Source organism: Pelophylax lessonae (assembly GCF_965119305.1).
Source record: "Pelophylax lessonae genome assembly, chromosome: 12".
In the NCBI taxonomy this organism is placed as follows: Eukaryota; Metazoa; Chordata; class Amphibia; order Anura; family Ranidae; genus Pelophylax; species Pelophylax lessonae.
This window is the reverse complement of record NC_138779.1, coordinates 95,310,048-95,327,044: the sequence shown is the minus strand read 5'-3', so window position 1 is coordinate 95,327,044 and position 16,997 is coordinate 95,310,048. Positions and strand designations below refer to the sequence as shown.

The 16,997-nt window shown below is 43.4% G+C and overlaps 1 protein-coding gene across 1 annotated transcript in view; it reads right to left on the bottom strand.

Annotated features, from left to right (window-relative positions):
• LOC309567900 (synaptotagmin-1-like) overlaps nt 1-16,997 on the bottom strand; it is a 417,492-nt gene that overhangs the window by 96,737 nt on the left and 303,758 nt on the right. Inside the window, exon 3 of the mRNA XM_082273424.1 lies at nt 7,740-7,921. Coding sequence (XP_082129550.1) covers nt 7,740-7,921 — 182 coding nt within the window. The remainder of the gene's footprint in view (nt 1-7,739; nt 7,922-16,997) is intronic.

The window sequence follows — 16,997 nt, the reverse complement described above, 5'->3', positions numbered from 1 at the left end:
ATAATGAATTCTCTGTTTACTTTGGCTTTTAATGGCTGCATGTTTGCTCAAGGTCAGTGACTCTGGAGTATTAAATTGATTGTAAACTTTTTCTTTTTTTAATTCTTTATTTGAAGAATCAGCATGACAGTTCAAAATTCAAAATACATATAACAACATAGGGTACAATAAGTGAGACACTGCATGACACTTCACGTAAGCATAAATATGGCAGGGTTCCATGGACCCAATGAGTGCAAACATAGGCTAGGTGGCCATGCAGTTTATCCTGCCTACTAAAAAGGTCATACCGAACCTTACTTTTTATTTACTTATTTTATGGGGGGGTAAACATTGAACCCCAAGTCAATGGGAGAATAGAAAGAAAAGGAGGAGGAAGTAGATAAAAAAAGGAGGGGGCAGAGAAAAAGGGGGAAAGGGTAGGGAAGAGGGAGATTAGAGAAACCCTCCCAACCCCCTGGTCCACATTCCCATACTTTGGTTTCTGCCAGGACCAAGGGGACCTACCTATTGCTGTTGAGAAGCAAGAGGTGTTTGGTCTTTATAGAAAAAGTATGGAGTCCGGATTGTCCAATATTTCTCTTTCTGCTCTTTTAGTGTCACAGTTAGATTCTCTATTTGCCAGATCTCTGAAAATCGGATAAGCCACTGGACCTTTTTTAGGTGGGTTAGGGCTCTTCCATGCAGTATTGCATGCTTTCACTGCATTGAGGAGGTGTCTAAGTAGTAATTTTTGTATCTCTTATTAGAAAGCAGTGTGTCATGCAACAGAAAAGCTGCTGGGTTTCCTCCAACAGACATCCCCATAATAGTTTTGATCGTCTGATCATCTGCTTCACCATAGTCCTAAACTCTTTCGATATGGGACACTCCTAGAAAATATGAAGCAAGGTCCCCTCAGATTCCAGACACCTCCAACAGGAGTTCAAAATCTGGGGAAACATACGGTGTAGCACCACTGGCATACCAATGTGCGAGGAGTTTGTATCCGCCTTCCTGGGATCCACTGGCAAGAAAGGTCTTTTGGGCAACCAGTAAGATTTAGGTCTCTTTTCTATTGTTGTAGGAAAGAGAGCTCTTGTGGGGCACTAAGGGCAGCGAGTGTTGGAAAGGTTCACCAGTTAACCAAGCTTGCTCAAACAAGAAGGTTCCTGTACAGTGTGGAGTGGAGCTCAACTGGTAGCGAGCGCAAGTAAAGTTTTTGTTTAATTACAAACATGTCATACTTACCTGCTTTCTGCAGTGGCTTTGCACAGAGCGGCCAAGAATCTTCTCTTTTGAGATCCCCCGCTAATGCTCTCAGCTCTCCCTCCTTCCGAGTGCCCCATAGCATGGCACTTGGTATGGGAGCACTTATGCAGGGCTGTTGACATCGCAGCGCAGCTCGGAACCCCGCACCCCGATCCCTCCTCACAGGCTTTGATTGACAGCAGCAGGAGCCAATGGCTCTGGCTGCTGCCTCCATGTCCAGTGAGGAGAGACTTCTGACTTTACAACCACATTAAGGTAAAAACCTTAAGCCTTTACAATCACTTTGAAGCCAGACACAGCCAGGGAACTAGCAATAGCTACCTTGAGATTCCTCTAATAATATGTGTAGATGGGAAAAAAGTGAATTACTTCTGGTGATAAAGTATATTTACTCCTCAAGAATTAGATATTATTTAAACATTTTTGTAGCTCATGATAGGAATGGCCCTACCTACATGGACTTTTCAGAGGCTGGTGCCCCCCACTGTTTTTTAAAATCAACACATTTTCAACCATTGTGCCCTTCAATTTGCTTACAAATTATTTTGCTGTTCATATTCCAACTATGTATCAAAGTCTTTTGTTAACTGTTCAGCTCTGTGTTAAACTTGGATGCATTATAAATAGGGTATAATAATAATAATTTATAACACCTGTATCACGGCCACCCATCGAAGTAATTGCATAGGCATCAACCTGCCACTGGGATCTGGCTGGCTGAGTCCCATTATATGCACCAGCTTGCCATTTTTTTTTAGATCAGAACACTAGTGTTACTGCAGCTTTCACAACATATTGCTAATTTACTGCTGTCTAACAAATGGTGACAGTAATGAGACATCACAAAGATAGATGAAAAGCGGAAAACAAAATTTCCACTCCTCGGGGTATCATGGAGCAGAAGTCATCCAACTGGAGACAGCATCTGATACCAAAACAAAGGTCTCCATTCATTATTTGAAAGTACCTCTTGAAAGCAAATACTCTGGAATGACTCCAGGTAGCCTGAGTACCAAAATAAAAAGGCACACACTTTCATTTAGAAACAATTACAATATCTGGGATGCATAGAAAAAAAATAGAGGGAAAAGATTCCAGAGAATGTAAGTCATTTTATAAAATAGAATAATGTACAGATATAAATACATGAAGAATTTACTTTTTTGGGGATGTGGTAGTTTGCTGTGGTACACCATTACAATCTGCCTTATAAGTACAAGTTGTCTGGCTGTCTCTGGCTTAAAGGACAGCGTTATTATATATATAAAAAAAAAAAAACATAGCATAAACAATTGCAACACAAACTAAAATTTATTTAAAAGTTACTGAAAATTACCTTTCTTTAACAAAAAAAAAAAAAAACAGGTTTTATGCATCATCAAAACCTAATTTTTGGTGATATACTGAGAGTGCAAAATCTGGTGCAGCTGTGCATGGTAGCCAGCTTCTAACTTCAGCTTGTTCAATTAAACTTTGACGGAAAAAAAAAAAAAAATGGAAGCTGCTTGGTTTCTTTGCAGAGCTGTACCAGATCTTTCACTCTCCAGTTTTAGTAAATTAGTAAATCAACCCCACTGTGTTGAGTTTGATATACACTCACTGGACACTTTATTAGGTACACCGGATCAATTGCTTGGTAACACAAATCGCTAATCAGCCAATCACATGGCAGAACCTCAATGCATTTAGGCATCTAGACGTGGTGAAGACAACTTGTTGAAGTTTAAACTTAGCATCAGAATGGGGAATAAATGGGATTTAAGTGACTTTAAACGTGGCATGGTTGTTGGTGCCAGATGGGCTGGTCTGAGTATTTCAACAACTGCTGATCTACTTGGTAAAATATAGAGTGACTCTCGCGCTATCAGGGTATATTGAGTATACTCAGGTAAAATTAATTCCCGGGTGCTGCAAGTACTGGACTGGTACCTGAACAGTGTAAATAGTAAATTAAATAAATAGAATAGTACTGCGCTCCTGGGGTTTAACAGGTGGAAAAAATCTTCATCGTGTTAAGGATAATCACAGGGATACATATCCATAGAAATCAAAATTATATATCTTATATATCGAATTCAAAGTTTCAAAAGAAAAGGTGCTCCAATGTATAAATGACACTCTATCAAAAGTGCATATGTGTAGACAGGTCTCAGTGCCACCAATCAAATTGTATGGACTAAATAAAGTGCATAGGTGCATAAGTCACAATTGGTGCAAATTGCAATATAAATTAATATATAACTTATACGATAATCTAAGAAGAACATAAAGTGCAAACAATAGTGCTGAGTGTCCCAAAAATATAAAAGTATATTGGGTCTTCAAAACCATATAGTGTACACAATAGTGCTGAGTGTCAAAAACACTATATAAACAGCAGTGATTCTCCAAAATATATTTCCTTTAAAAGTGAAGTCCTTGACTTTTATATCAGAATCCTTCACCCTTATTTCAGTGATCAGGGGTTCTCTTCAGTGACAACACCTAAGTGTGTGCTAACTGCTCACCTCCAGCTAAAATTAGCAAAGCATGTGGGTATTGCAGGTTGGCTGGCTTTTAATCCTCCTTTATATGCTCCGTTTTGATAAAATAGAGAAACATTCAACTTTCAGTATAACATTGGTACGCGGTCCTTATGGCTCGGGATCATAAATATAAAAGGCCCCTGACCCCTAATGAAGTCACGTGACTCGTGACGTAACGCGTAGGGCGTTTACCTGGAAACCGGAAGTAACGTAGCGGGACACGGACGGAGTGTCCCCCTAACTGTTTTATCGCTGTAAAGCCTTTTGCTGACTGTAAGTGGACATTTAATTTTAATAATAAAGTCTGGAATGTACTGCACCATGATGGCCTTTTCTATTTATGATCCTGAGCCATAAGGAGCGCGTATCAATGTTATACTGAAAGTGGAATGGTTCCCTATTTGATCAGAATGGAGCATATACAGGAGGTTCGGAAGCCAGCCAACCTGCAATACCCACATGCTTTGCTAATTATAGCTTGATATAGCTGATCACTGTAATAAGGGTGGAGGATTCTAATATAAAATTCAAGGACTTCACTTTTAAAGGAAATATATTTTGGAGAATCACTGCTGTTTATATAGTGTTTGGACACTCAGCACTATTGTTTACACTATATGGTTTTGAAGAACCACTATAATTGCTATATTGTTGGGACACTCAGCACTATTGTTTGCATTTTATGTTCTTCTTAGATTATGGTATAACTTATATATTTATTGATATTGCTATTTGCACCAATTGTGACTTATGCACTTGATTTTATTTATGTATTAACCGTTTAGTACCTATGCACTTTATTTAGTCCATACAATTTGATTGGTGGCACTGAGACCTGTTTTTCACATATGCACTTTTGATAGATTTATACATTGGAGCACCTTTTCCTTTGAAACTTTGAATTTGATAAATAAGATATATAATTTTGATTTCTATGGGTATGTATCTCATTGATTATCTTTAACACAATGAAGATTTTTTCCACCTGTTAAACCCCTGGAGTGCAGTACTATTCTATTTATTTAATTTGCTGATCTACTTGGATTTTCACACACAACCATCTCTAGGGTTTACAGAGAATGGTCAGAAAAAGAGAAATATCCAGTGAGAGGCAGTTGTGTGGATAAAAATGCCTTGTTGATGTCTGAGGTCAGAGGAAAACAGGCAGACTGGTTCAAGATGATAGAAAGGCAACAGTTACTCAAATATCCACTCGTTACAACCAAGGTATGCAGAATACCATCTCTGAATGCACAACACATCAAACCTTGAATCAGATGGGCAATAGCAGCAGAAGACCACACCTGGTGCCACTACTGTCGCCTAAGAACAGGAAACAGAGGCTACAATACACACAGGCTCACAGAAATTGGACAGTAGAAGATTGCAATAATGTTGCCTGGTCTTGATTTCAGCTGCGACATTCGGATGGTAGGGTCAGAATTTGGCATAAACAACATGAAAGCATGGATCCATCCTGCCTCGTATCAACAGTTCAGGCTGGTGTAATGGTGTGAGGTATATTTTCTTGGCACACTTTGGACCCTTTAGTACTAATTGAGCATTGTTTAAATGCCACGGTGTACCTGAGGATTGTTGCTAACCATGTCCATCCCTTTATGACTACAGTGTACCCATCTTCTGATGGCTCCTTCCAGCAGGATAATGTTCCATGTGACAAAGCTCAACTCATCTCACCACTGGTTTCTTTAACAGGACAATGAGTTCACTGTACTCCATTGGCCTCCACATGTGCGTGTTTTCTAATTTTTCAGGCATACATAGAAAATTCAGTTTGGTTTAGAAGCAGACAGACATCAGGTTTCTTTGAGTGTTTGAGTAAACACTTCTCAAACAAATGCCATTGGAAACATTTGCACAAGTTGTCCTTGAATACGATGGGAACATAAATTATGTTTTTGTATGTTGGAAAAATGTCAGTTGCCAGTTGGATCCCTCCATTGTCTTTGCCGGGATAATGGGCAAACTATGCATTCAAGTTCAATAGCTTGAACTTTTGACATATTTGACCTTAGGCATATATGATACAATAATGTCATCTAGAGGTTAAATTTGGAAATATTTTACCCATAGAAAGTTAATGTATTGGAGGAAGTGAGAAATGGGCCACACCTTAAAAACTTTCAAAATAAAAGGCCAGCAACATAAGCTGAAAGGGGGACTCCATGATGACATAACAACAAGGAAGATCTGTGCCAGAAGAAACGTCATCTGGCGATTACGCTAGCATCCGATTTCTGCAATCGCTCAAATAGCTAGGAGTCCTAGTTGCCTACAAAGGACATGAAGCTGCTATAACCCAGGGTGAGTAACTTTTAGTGTATTCCTATTGTATAGATAGGTAGTGTGTGTGCAAGCTTGTTGTATGTATATCTGTCAGTCTTGTATTGTATATATATAATTGTAATAGTTTGTAGCATGTACAGCATTTTGTTTAGTAAAAGCGCATTAATACCCGACAGAGGTGTAATTGCATTCTTGCTTTTATAAAAAGAACCTTAAGAGACGCCAAGCAAACCATATACTCCCTAAGGCTTATGAAGTAAAAGACTGTTTCTATCAAGATGGCTGCCTCTTCTAAAAGCAATGCAGAGCAAGGCATGATAAGTCAGTAATGTACTTTAAAATTAGCTGCAAAGATTTGTGACTAGTCTTTTGCCTTCAGACATGCCCGGAGCTTGAAGGAAATGATAAGCATAGGGCATACATGACAGGGTGGAAGGAAAACCAGGCAGTAGGAGGTTAAATTAGTTGTTGGGATATGAGAGGTCAGGACTCTTACCTGATTGGCGGAGCAGACAAGGTGATGGGGAGGAGCAGAAGAGAGAGTAGTTGGAGGGGAGGAGTGAAGGGGCTTCACTTTCAGACTGGAGATCATAGGAGAAACATCCCTCCTGCCCGCCCTAGTGATGCCATTTTCTGTTGCTCTGCTAAGGAGGTTGGATGTTGGTGGTTAGGGTCCATGAAGAGGGTCCAAAACATGGTGCCGAATGGTAAAATGGTGGTACCCGTCTCAGGTATGGAGTCCTATGGTTGGGCTGGTTCAGTCTAGAGGTGGTAGGGGTCTGTGGTCAGTTAGGATAGTCCTCGAGGCGGTGTTTTGGAGTCTGGGGACAGAACCTAACTTAATGGTACCACAGACTCCAAAGTTGTGGGAGATGGTATCGTCGAGGATCTGCAACCATTCTTTGATCTGGATTGGTTTGACTGTTTTATCTTTTTCTGTTATTTATGGTTTTGTTTAATAAAAGGCAGAACCGAACATTTAATCCCAATGCTAAGTTAGTGTTGCCATTTCAAGGTACAGGGGGGTGGTGTTGGGTACTGATCCAGGTAATATGGTTAAACAGGTGGGATCTGAACTACCCTAGTCATGCTTGGGCAAAGCTTCAACAGTTTAGGTCCTCTTCACTCCATTATACTTTTACCTTCTGTGTCTGCATCAGTACCTAATAGAAGGGAGAGGGACATCACTTCTACTTAATTTACACTGTTAGGTAGTCAAAAATTGAGCATGGAAATGTAAACCATTCATGATAGCCACAACAAGGAGAAAGAACAGGATATGTCCCTCTGACATCTTCCACAGATAAAAGAAGCCAATGAGTAATTAATGTCCTTGGTATTGAGCTTATATCCATGCACAGTGAACCAAAACTCTAAAAGAAAGATATATCTTGTTTTGTTTTTTCAAATTTTATTTATTTTTTGTTTGAAATTTTCTAAAATTAAGTTTATTTTATTTTATTACGGGGGAATTTAGAAGAGTTTGAAAAGTATGCTGGGCTTTCTAATAAGAATATCCAGCATTTCCTTGATTTCTAGCAAACTGCATCAAGGAAGGGAAAGGGGAAAGGAAAATAAAGAAGCTATTAAAACACTATATACTAAAGCATTGCATGTTTATAATATGAAATTGTAATATGGTAAAGACTAAATTACCTTATCAATATAACTCTTTCCCAAGTCTTTTACTTCCTTCATGTTAATCTGGGCCTTGACCTTGTCTTTACCTTTCTTTCCTTTCTTCTTCTTCCCAAAGCATTTCTTACAGATACAGAAACAGCAGCACAGCAGGAGCAGGCCAGCCACAATCAGAATGGTAGCCAGAGCCCATGGAGGAACTGAAAGTTAAAAAACAGAAAGCAAACATTTTAGCAATTACACAGTTCATTGCAAGGAAAGAAGTACTGCACAACAGTACTTGTACGTCTCTACACATTTTAGGTATTCAAACTAGGATACAATGCAATTGTCATAATGCCCAATCCCAGTGTGAGAAACCTCAGGAAAGCAGAATTTTTCTAACGCCTTGGTCTAGATCTAGACCCAGACCCTAGATCTTCTTTTACTAGTATCCAGTGCTAGAAAGGGCTGGCTCATTAATCAAGTTTGCTTCAACTTACTTTCTTTGGTGACACTGCTCATAAACACCAGAACATCCTGAAAGGAGGGTCTTGTGAAAAGTCCAACTATAGGGGAAGTATTAGGGCTTCTTTACTTACGATATCAAATATGGCTGAACTTGCATTAACAGTTTATTTGTAGAATGTAATTGTAGCACTGCCCCCTTGGGGGTTGCTTGTAATTGTATATTCTTCTGTGCCACTTTGACCCTGTGAACTGTCCAGCCCTCCTGACACTTTAGGTTCAGACATATTGTGTAAACCTTTAAATGACACACTGACACAATGCAGATCTGTTTTAACTCTTTAGACTTACTTTACTCAAAAGGAAAGCTTAAGGGAGGTATTAATTAACTAGGCCCTAGGTAAACCGCCAGGACTCAGTTGAAATAATACTAAGAGAACAGTTAAATAACCACTTATGGTAACAAGCAAATTACACCAATATACACAGTATCTGACAGTAGGTGATTGAATCTTTCAGAAAGCTATGAATTGCTATATTAAATACTCCTTCTAAAGGGGAACCCTAGGTGGGCCTATAGTACCTGTATCCTAATGAGAGATGAGGTAATCTAGATACCAGTAGTGTGTCCCCTTTAAAAGCAATAAAATAGCAATGTTCAGAATGCAAGGGTTGGCTATTATTTTCACCAGCAGTTGGAGCTCAAAGAACAAATGATTCCCAAGTGTAGCACAGCGTGAGATAAGCAATGCAAGATAGCTGGTTCTGAAAAAGGATGATCTACTAACTGATCCAAATGTAGGGTGTCTGTATACAGTGTTCGAGAGATGCTGTAGCAATTGATAACTAGACTTTGAGCAGGTGCTCTCATCAACAAATACAACACACCACTCTCCTGTGCTTGAAGGTGGGCCCACAAAGGTAATGCTCTAGGCTCTTAGTCGTGTCAAATCCAAATAAATGCCACCTTGCAGCCCTCTCAAGACTGGGAGTGTCTGGATACAATGGAATTAAGAAATAAACAAAGGGCTCACTGCTCTTTCACCAATCCTGATGACCAACTTATAACTCCTGGAAGAACAAGCAAAGTCAACTCTCCATGCTGTGAGACATTGAGATGGATGTGCTCTTCTGATTCAGTGAGTCTCATTGACTCCAATACGATCAGCGATGCTGCAGAGATGTCTGCGACGTAGTAAGTGTCGTCCGTCCCGCCTGGGCTGAGTCTGCAGACTGGGTGGAGTGTAGAGATGTACAGAACTGTTCGCCGGCGGACAGTTCCCGGCTGCGGGCGAACATATGCGATGTTCGGTCCGCCCCCCATAATACATCATTGAGGCAAACTTTGACCCTGAACTTTACAGTCAGCAGGCACATTTCCAGCCAATCAGCATACCTCCCTCCCACACCCTCCCACCTCCTATAAATAAGCAAGGGCAGCATCCATCTTAGATCATTCTGAAGCAGTGTGTGTAGTGAGAGTAGGGAGAGCTGCTGCTGCTGCTGCTGCTGCTGCTGCTGCTGCTGTTAAGCTAGGGACAGTTAGTCAGTGTTTCTGGTCTTGCAGTGTTCTTGGTCCACTACTGCTGTAAGGACAGCACCCCAAAAAGCCCTTCTAAGGGCTGGTATTTGTGTAATTTTTATATATATATATATATATATATATATATATATATATATATATATATATATATATATACATATCTAGCGTCCCCAAAAGCCCTTTTAAGGGCTGGTAATTGAGTTGTTTCTTTTTATATATATATATATATATATATATATATATATATCTAGTGTCCCCAAAAGCCCTTTTAAGGGCTGGTAATTGAGGATTTTTATTTATTTATATATATATATACATATATATATATATCTAGCGTCCCCAAAAGCCCTTTTAAGGGCTGGTAAGGTAATAGAGTTTTTTCTTTATATATATATATATATATATATATATATATCTATTGTACACTGTGACTGCAGTTGCCTGCCCGCTGTGTGTGAGAGGCCACAGACCTACCACAGACTGTACTGTGTGCACACCACACTCATTTCGGGTGGCACAGGCACAGTACCTTGCATTTTAAAAAATATTTTTTTTTTTCCTCTGTCATAATTGCAGTGAGTGCTGTGTCAGGTCCACAGAGTGCACTGTACCCACTGCAGTGCACTGCCCACCACTGATATATATACGGTGGCACAGCATCTTGTTGCAATAAATTGAAACAAAAAAATATTTTTTATTATTGCAGTTGCCTGGGCTGCCAGTGACTGTCAGGTCCACAGAGTGTACTGTGCCCACTGCAGTGCCACTGTGTGCCCACCCACCACTGATATATAAGGTGGCACAGCAGCTTGCAAAGTAAAAAAAAATATATATATTTTTTAATTGCAGTTGCCTGGGTGCCAGTGACTGCTGTCAGGTCCACAGAGAGTGTACTGTGCCACTGCCCACCCACCACTCATATATAAGGTGGCACAGCAGCTTGCAAAGTAAAAAAAAATATATATATTTTTTAATTGCAGTTGCCTGGGTGCCAGTGACTGCTGTCAGGTCCACAGAGAGTGTACTGTGCCACTGCCCACCCACCACTGATATATAAGGTGGCACAGCAGCTTGCAAAGTAAAAAAAAATATATATATTTTTTAATTGCAGTTGCCTGGGTGCCAGTGACTGCTGTCAGGTCCACAGAGAGTGTACTGTGCCACTGCCCACCCACCACTGATATATAAGGTGGCACAGCAGCTTGCAAAGTAAAAAAAAATATATATATTTTTTAATTGCAGTTGCCTGGGTGCCAGTGACTGCTGTCAGGTCCACAGAGAGTGTACTGTGCCACTGCCCACCCACCACTGATATATAAGGTGGCACAGCAGCTTGCAAAGTAAAAAAATATATATATATTTTTTAATTGCAGTTGCCTGGGTGCCAGTGACTGTCAGGTCCACAGAGTGTACCGTACCCACTGCCCAACACTCCTATAGGGGTGGCACAGCACCTTGCACTCATAATACAACAGTAACAACACATTAAAAAAAAAATGACAGGCAGAGGCAGGCCACCCCGCAAGGGCCGTCGTGGTCGTGGTGCTGTGATTTCCTTAGGCCCTAGAATAATGCCCAGTGTTCAGAGGCTACCACAGACCCTGAACTCAAAAAATTCTGAGGCCATAGTTGACTGGCTTACACAGGACACCCAATCGTCTACAGCTTCCGCTCGGAACCTTAATGCACCATCCTCCTCCAGCTCAGCTTCGGGCACCTCTCAATTTACCACTCGCCAGCCCGTCGGCACCACCACCAACACTAGCACCACAGCCGCTTCACTTGATCCGTCAGAGGAGTTATTTTCACATCAGTTGGAAGAAATAAGTGATGCGCAACTATTAGTGCCAGAGGATGTAGATAACGGGGATATGTCTCAGTCAGGCAGCATTATACACATGGACGTACATTGTGATGATGATGATGATGATGTTGTACCTGCTGCTGCCTTTGCTGAGTTGTCAAGTGAAGCGGCTGATGATGACGATGTGTCTGTGGATGTCACCTGGGTGCCTGCTCGAAGAGCAGAAGAAGAGGGGGAAAGTTCAGATGGGGAGACAGAGAGGAGGAGGAGACGAGTTGGAAGCAGGGGGAGGAGGTCATCGCACGGAGCTAGTGGCGCAGTCAGGCAGCATGTAGATTCGGCACCCGGGGTCAGCCAGACAGCACGCCAATCAACGCAAGCTGTTGCCACCACCAGAATGCCGTCCTTGCAAAGCTCAGCAGTGTGGCATTTTTTTTGTGTGTCTGCCTCTGATATCAGCGATGCCATTTGTAACCTGTGCCAAAAGAAACTGAGTCGTGGGAAGTCCAACACCCACCTAGGTACAACTGCTTTGCCAAGGCACATGATCTCACATCACAAACGCCTATGGGATCAACACATGAGTAAAAGCAGCACACAAACTGAAAACCACCATCCTCCTCCTGGTCCAGCATCTTCAGCCACGTCAACCACTGCTGTCCTCCATGCCCCCTATCAACAACCCGCCCCTCCGCCTCTCACCTTCAGCAGTTCCTGCTCGTCACCTGCCCACAGTCAGGTGTCTGTCAAGGAAATGTTTGAGCGTAAGAAGCCAATCTCACAGAGTCACCCCCTTGCCCGGCGTCTGACAGCTGGCTTGTTGGAACTCTTAGCCCGCCAGCTTTTACCATACAAGCTGGTGGAGTCTGAGGCCTTCAAAAAATTTGTCGCTATTGGGACACCGCAGTGGAAGGTACCCGGCCGAAATTATTTTTCACAAAAGGCAATCCCCAACCTGTACTCTATTGTGGAAAAGGAAATCATGTCACGTCTGGCACACAGTGTTGGGGCAAGGGTCCATCTGACCACTGATAGCTGGTCTGCAAAGCACGGTCAGGGCAGGTATATAACTTACACTGCGCATTGGGTAAACCTGCTGGCGGCTGCCAAGCATGGAATGCGTGGCTCTGCTGCAGAGGAGTTGGTGACACCGCCACGACTTGCAGGCAGGCCTGCTGCCACCTCCTCTACTCCTCCTACTCCATCCTCTTTGCTAACCTCCTCGGCTGAGTCCTCTTCTGCTGTTGCGTCTTGCTCCATACCAACTGCACCCCCCCAGCTCCCCAGGGGCTATTCCACATGCCGGATACGACAGTGTCACGCTGTCTTGGGGTTGACTTGCCTGAAAGTAGAGAGTCACACCGGACCAGCACTACTGTCCGCCCTGAACGCACAGGTGGATCAGTGGCTGACCCCGCACCAACTGGAGATCGGCAAAGTGGTGTGTGACAACGGGAGCAATTTGTTGGCGGCATTGAATTTGGGCAAGTTGACACATGTGCCGTGCATGGCACATGAGTTGAATCTGATTGTGCAACGTTTTGTGCAGAAGTACCCAGGCTTACAGGACGTCCTCAAGCAGGCCAGGAAGGTGTGTGGCCATTTCAGGCGTTCCTACACGGCCATGGCGCACTTTGCAGATATTCAGCGGCGAAACAACATGCCAGTGAGGCGCTTGATTTGCGACAGCCCGACACGTTGGAATTCAACACTGCTAATGTTCGACCGCCTGCTCCAACAAGAAAAAGCAGTCAGCGAGTATTTGTATGACCGGGGTGCTAGGACAGCCTCTGCGGAGCTGGGTATTTTTTTGCCACGTTACTGGACGCTCATGCGCAATGCCTGTAGGCTCATGTGTCCTTTTGAGGAGGTGACAAACCTAGTGAGTCGCACCGAAGGCACCATCAGCGACATCATCCCATATGTTTTTTTCCTGGAGCGTGCCCTGCGAAGAGTGCTGGATCAGGCCGTAGATGAGCGTGAAGAGGAAGAGGAAGAGTTGTGGTCACCATCACCACCACCAGAAACAGCCTTACCATCGCTTGCTGGACCTGCGGCAACACTGGAAGAGGAGTGTGAGGAAGAGGAGTCAGAGGAGGAATGTGGCTTTGAGGAGGAGGAACACCAACCACAGCAGGCATCCCAGGGTGCTCGTTGTCACCTATCTGGTACCCGTGGTGTTGTACGTGGCTGGGGGGAAGAACACACCTTCAATGACATCAGTGAGGACGAGGAATTGGACATGAGTAGCTCGGCATCCAACCCTGTGCAAATGGGGTCTTTCATGCTGTCATGCCTGTTGAGGGACCCTCGTATAAAAAGGCTGAAGGAGAACGACCTGTACTGGGTGGCCACGCTACTAGACCCCCGGCATAAGCAGAAAGTCTCTGATATGTTACCCAATTACCGGCAGTCGCAAAGGATGCAGCAGCTACAAAATAAGTTGAAAAGTATGCTTTACACAGCATATAAGGGTGATGTCACAGCACAACGGGAATCCAACAGGGGAAGAGGTGAAAGTAATCCTCCTCCTACCACCACAACCACGCCGGCAAGGACAGGACGCTTTACAGACGTCTTGTTGATGGAGGACATGCGGAGCTTTTTTAGTCCTATGCATCGCCACAGCCCTTCGGGGTCCACCCTCAGAGAACGACTCGACCGACAGGTAGCAGACTACCTTGCCTTAACTGCAGATATCGACACTCTGAGGAGCGATGAACCCCTTGACTACTGGGTGTGCAGGCTTGACCTGTGGCCTGAGCTATCCCAATTTGCCATTGAACTTCTGGCCTGCCCCGCTTCAAGTGTGCTGTCAGAAAGGACCTTCAGTGCAGCAGGAGGTATTGTCACTGAGAAGAGAAGTCGACTAGGTCAAAAAAGTCTTGATTACCTCACGTTTATTAAGATGAATGAGGCATGGATCCCGAAGGGACTGACAGTGGGGGATGCATTTGACTAAAAAAGGCCTGGTGATGACTGAGATGCCTTGGCCTAAAAATGGTCCACACGCTGCTGTCTTTTATCATTCTCTGCATGCCGGATGACTTACGTGACGTCTCCGCCACCAACTACGGTTCAAGCCGCAATGTTTTAGTGCACTTTCTGCCTTGAAAACCTCAATTTTTCAGGCCGCTGCTACAGCAGCGGCTGCAACAATACCTGCTTTTTCATGCATGTGCACATGGCCTCTGTGGCTGCAAAAAACAAAAAACAAAAAAAAAGGCACATACATGTGTCAATTCCCCTTCGTGATCGTTACCTTGTCGTGGTGAAGGGGCTTGCGTATCACAATGAAGCGATCATCACCTCTAGGAGTGTATTGGCACACCCCAGATGATAAGGTCGTTGCTTCATTGTGAACAGACCAAAAGCGATCCACAGGATAATTTTTCATAGAAAAAACATTCATTTTCTTTCATTCTTTCTGCGGAGCTGGGTATTTTTTGGCCGCGTTACTGAATGCTCATGAACAATGGCTGTAGGCTCATGCGTCCTTTTGCGGAGGTGACAACCCTGGTGGTCAGTCGAACCCAAGGCAACATCATCGACCTCATCCCATATGCGTTTTTTCTGGAGCGTGCCCTGCGAAGACTGTAGATGAGCATGAAGAGGAAGAGTTGTGGTCCACTCCCCATCACCACTAGAAGCAGCCTTGTCGTTGTCAATTGCTGGACCTGTGGCAACGCAGAGAGAGGAGTCTGAAGAAGAGAAGTCAGAGGAGGAAGGTGGCTTTGAGGAGGTGGAATACCAGCCACAGCAGGCGTCCCAGGGGGCTTGTTCTCACCTTTCGGGGACCCTTGGTGTTGTACGTGGCTGGGTGGAGGAAGAGACCTTCAATGATGTCAGTGAGGACAAGGAACGGGACATGGCTACTGGCTAGCTTGGTATCCAACCTTGTGCAAATGGGGAGTTTGCGGTTGTGCAAATGGACTGACTGACTGTTAAACGGGGAGTTTGGTCTGTCAGAGTTTGGTCTGTCACTGTGAAGCGGGCGACGGGCGTAACCCTTACACTACTTGACCGATAAAACATCATACCTGATCGTATTTACACACTGGATGTTTTAAAGCACGTTATTCCAAACAATTTAGGAATGTTAGGTGATATATGCCCTTTATGGATCAAAACCCGACTCTGCGTCAACTACGTAATTTTCCATGGGAGTTTTGCCATGGATCCCCCTCCGGCATGCCACAGTCCAGGTGTTAGTCCCCTTGAAACAACTTTTCCATCACTATTGTGGCCAGAAAGAGTCCCTGTGTGTTTTAAAATTCGCCTGCCTATTGAACTCTATGGCGGTTCGCCTGGTTCGCCGGTTCGCGAACATTTGCCGATGTTCGCGTTCGCCGTTCGCCAACGGCGAATTTTAGGTTCGCGACATCACTAGTGGAGTGCAGTAGGCCACAGTCCTGTCTCTCTTTGCAGTGGACCGATGCACATATGATGGATCCCGGGAAGCAAGAGAGCATGGGCCTGATCAGCAGATCCCTTTATAGTCTCTCCCACAATTGGAGCGAATGTCCTGCTGGGAGGTGTAGTCCATAAACAGTTTAGCAGTGCAGTAATATCTTTCCGAAAGACTACAATTCCCACAATGCTCTCTTCCAGTCTAGGGGGCACAGATAGAGCCTGCAAGAGTGGAGAATAAGTCTGCAGTGTCAGATAACTGTAGTCCGCTCCCGGCTACATAATTATGTCATTAGGAAATTTATGAATAATCTGTGCTACATAAACTTTTTGTAATTCTGTCAAAATTGTTTATGCAGCATAGAGAAACTCAACTGGAGAAAGAGTGGGAAGACACCATTCCCACAAAGCCTTGGTTGGAGAGATATTGTGTTTGCCTCTAAAGATGGTGAAAGATTAGCAACTACAACAACTGCCAGTCTGAACGCAATTCATAAGATTGCAGCAAGTTGCAATGCAACCATTTGCAAAGTTAATTTTGCCCTTCAGATGCAACATCTTATGTACAGACAAAAGGCAACCATTCCAACCTATAACTGGCCTTTGCAGCAAGGATCACATGGAAGGGCGACGCATGTCAAAAAACAACAAACAAAAATTCCCAGCTCACTTACCAGCCAGCCAGTCAGGAAGTGGGCTTTGAATTTTTGTTTTGATGTTTTTTGACATACAACATCTTATACTGGTCACTAGGGAAAAGGTTGCTGCTCAACCCAATATGAGTGTGTTTCTGGTAAAGCTTGACTGCACCTTCTACTGCCAAGTTTGTTCAAAAACCATTTGTTTGGTTCACAATAGTGAGCTTGACACTACTCCTCAGGGGTCTGTAGAGTTATAGGTTCAGACAAGTTTAACAACAGATCAACATGAAGACGACCACAACTTCAAAACATTTAAAGAAAGGGATGTAGCTCACAACATGCCCCACATACTGCAACCAATGTTCTTAATGGTTTTTGCTCCAGTGTATAGAGCATGCCCAGCAAGGTACGGTTAAAGCTTTTACATACTC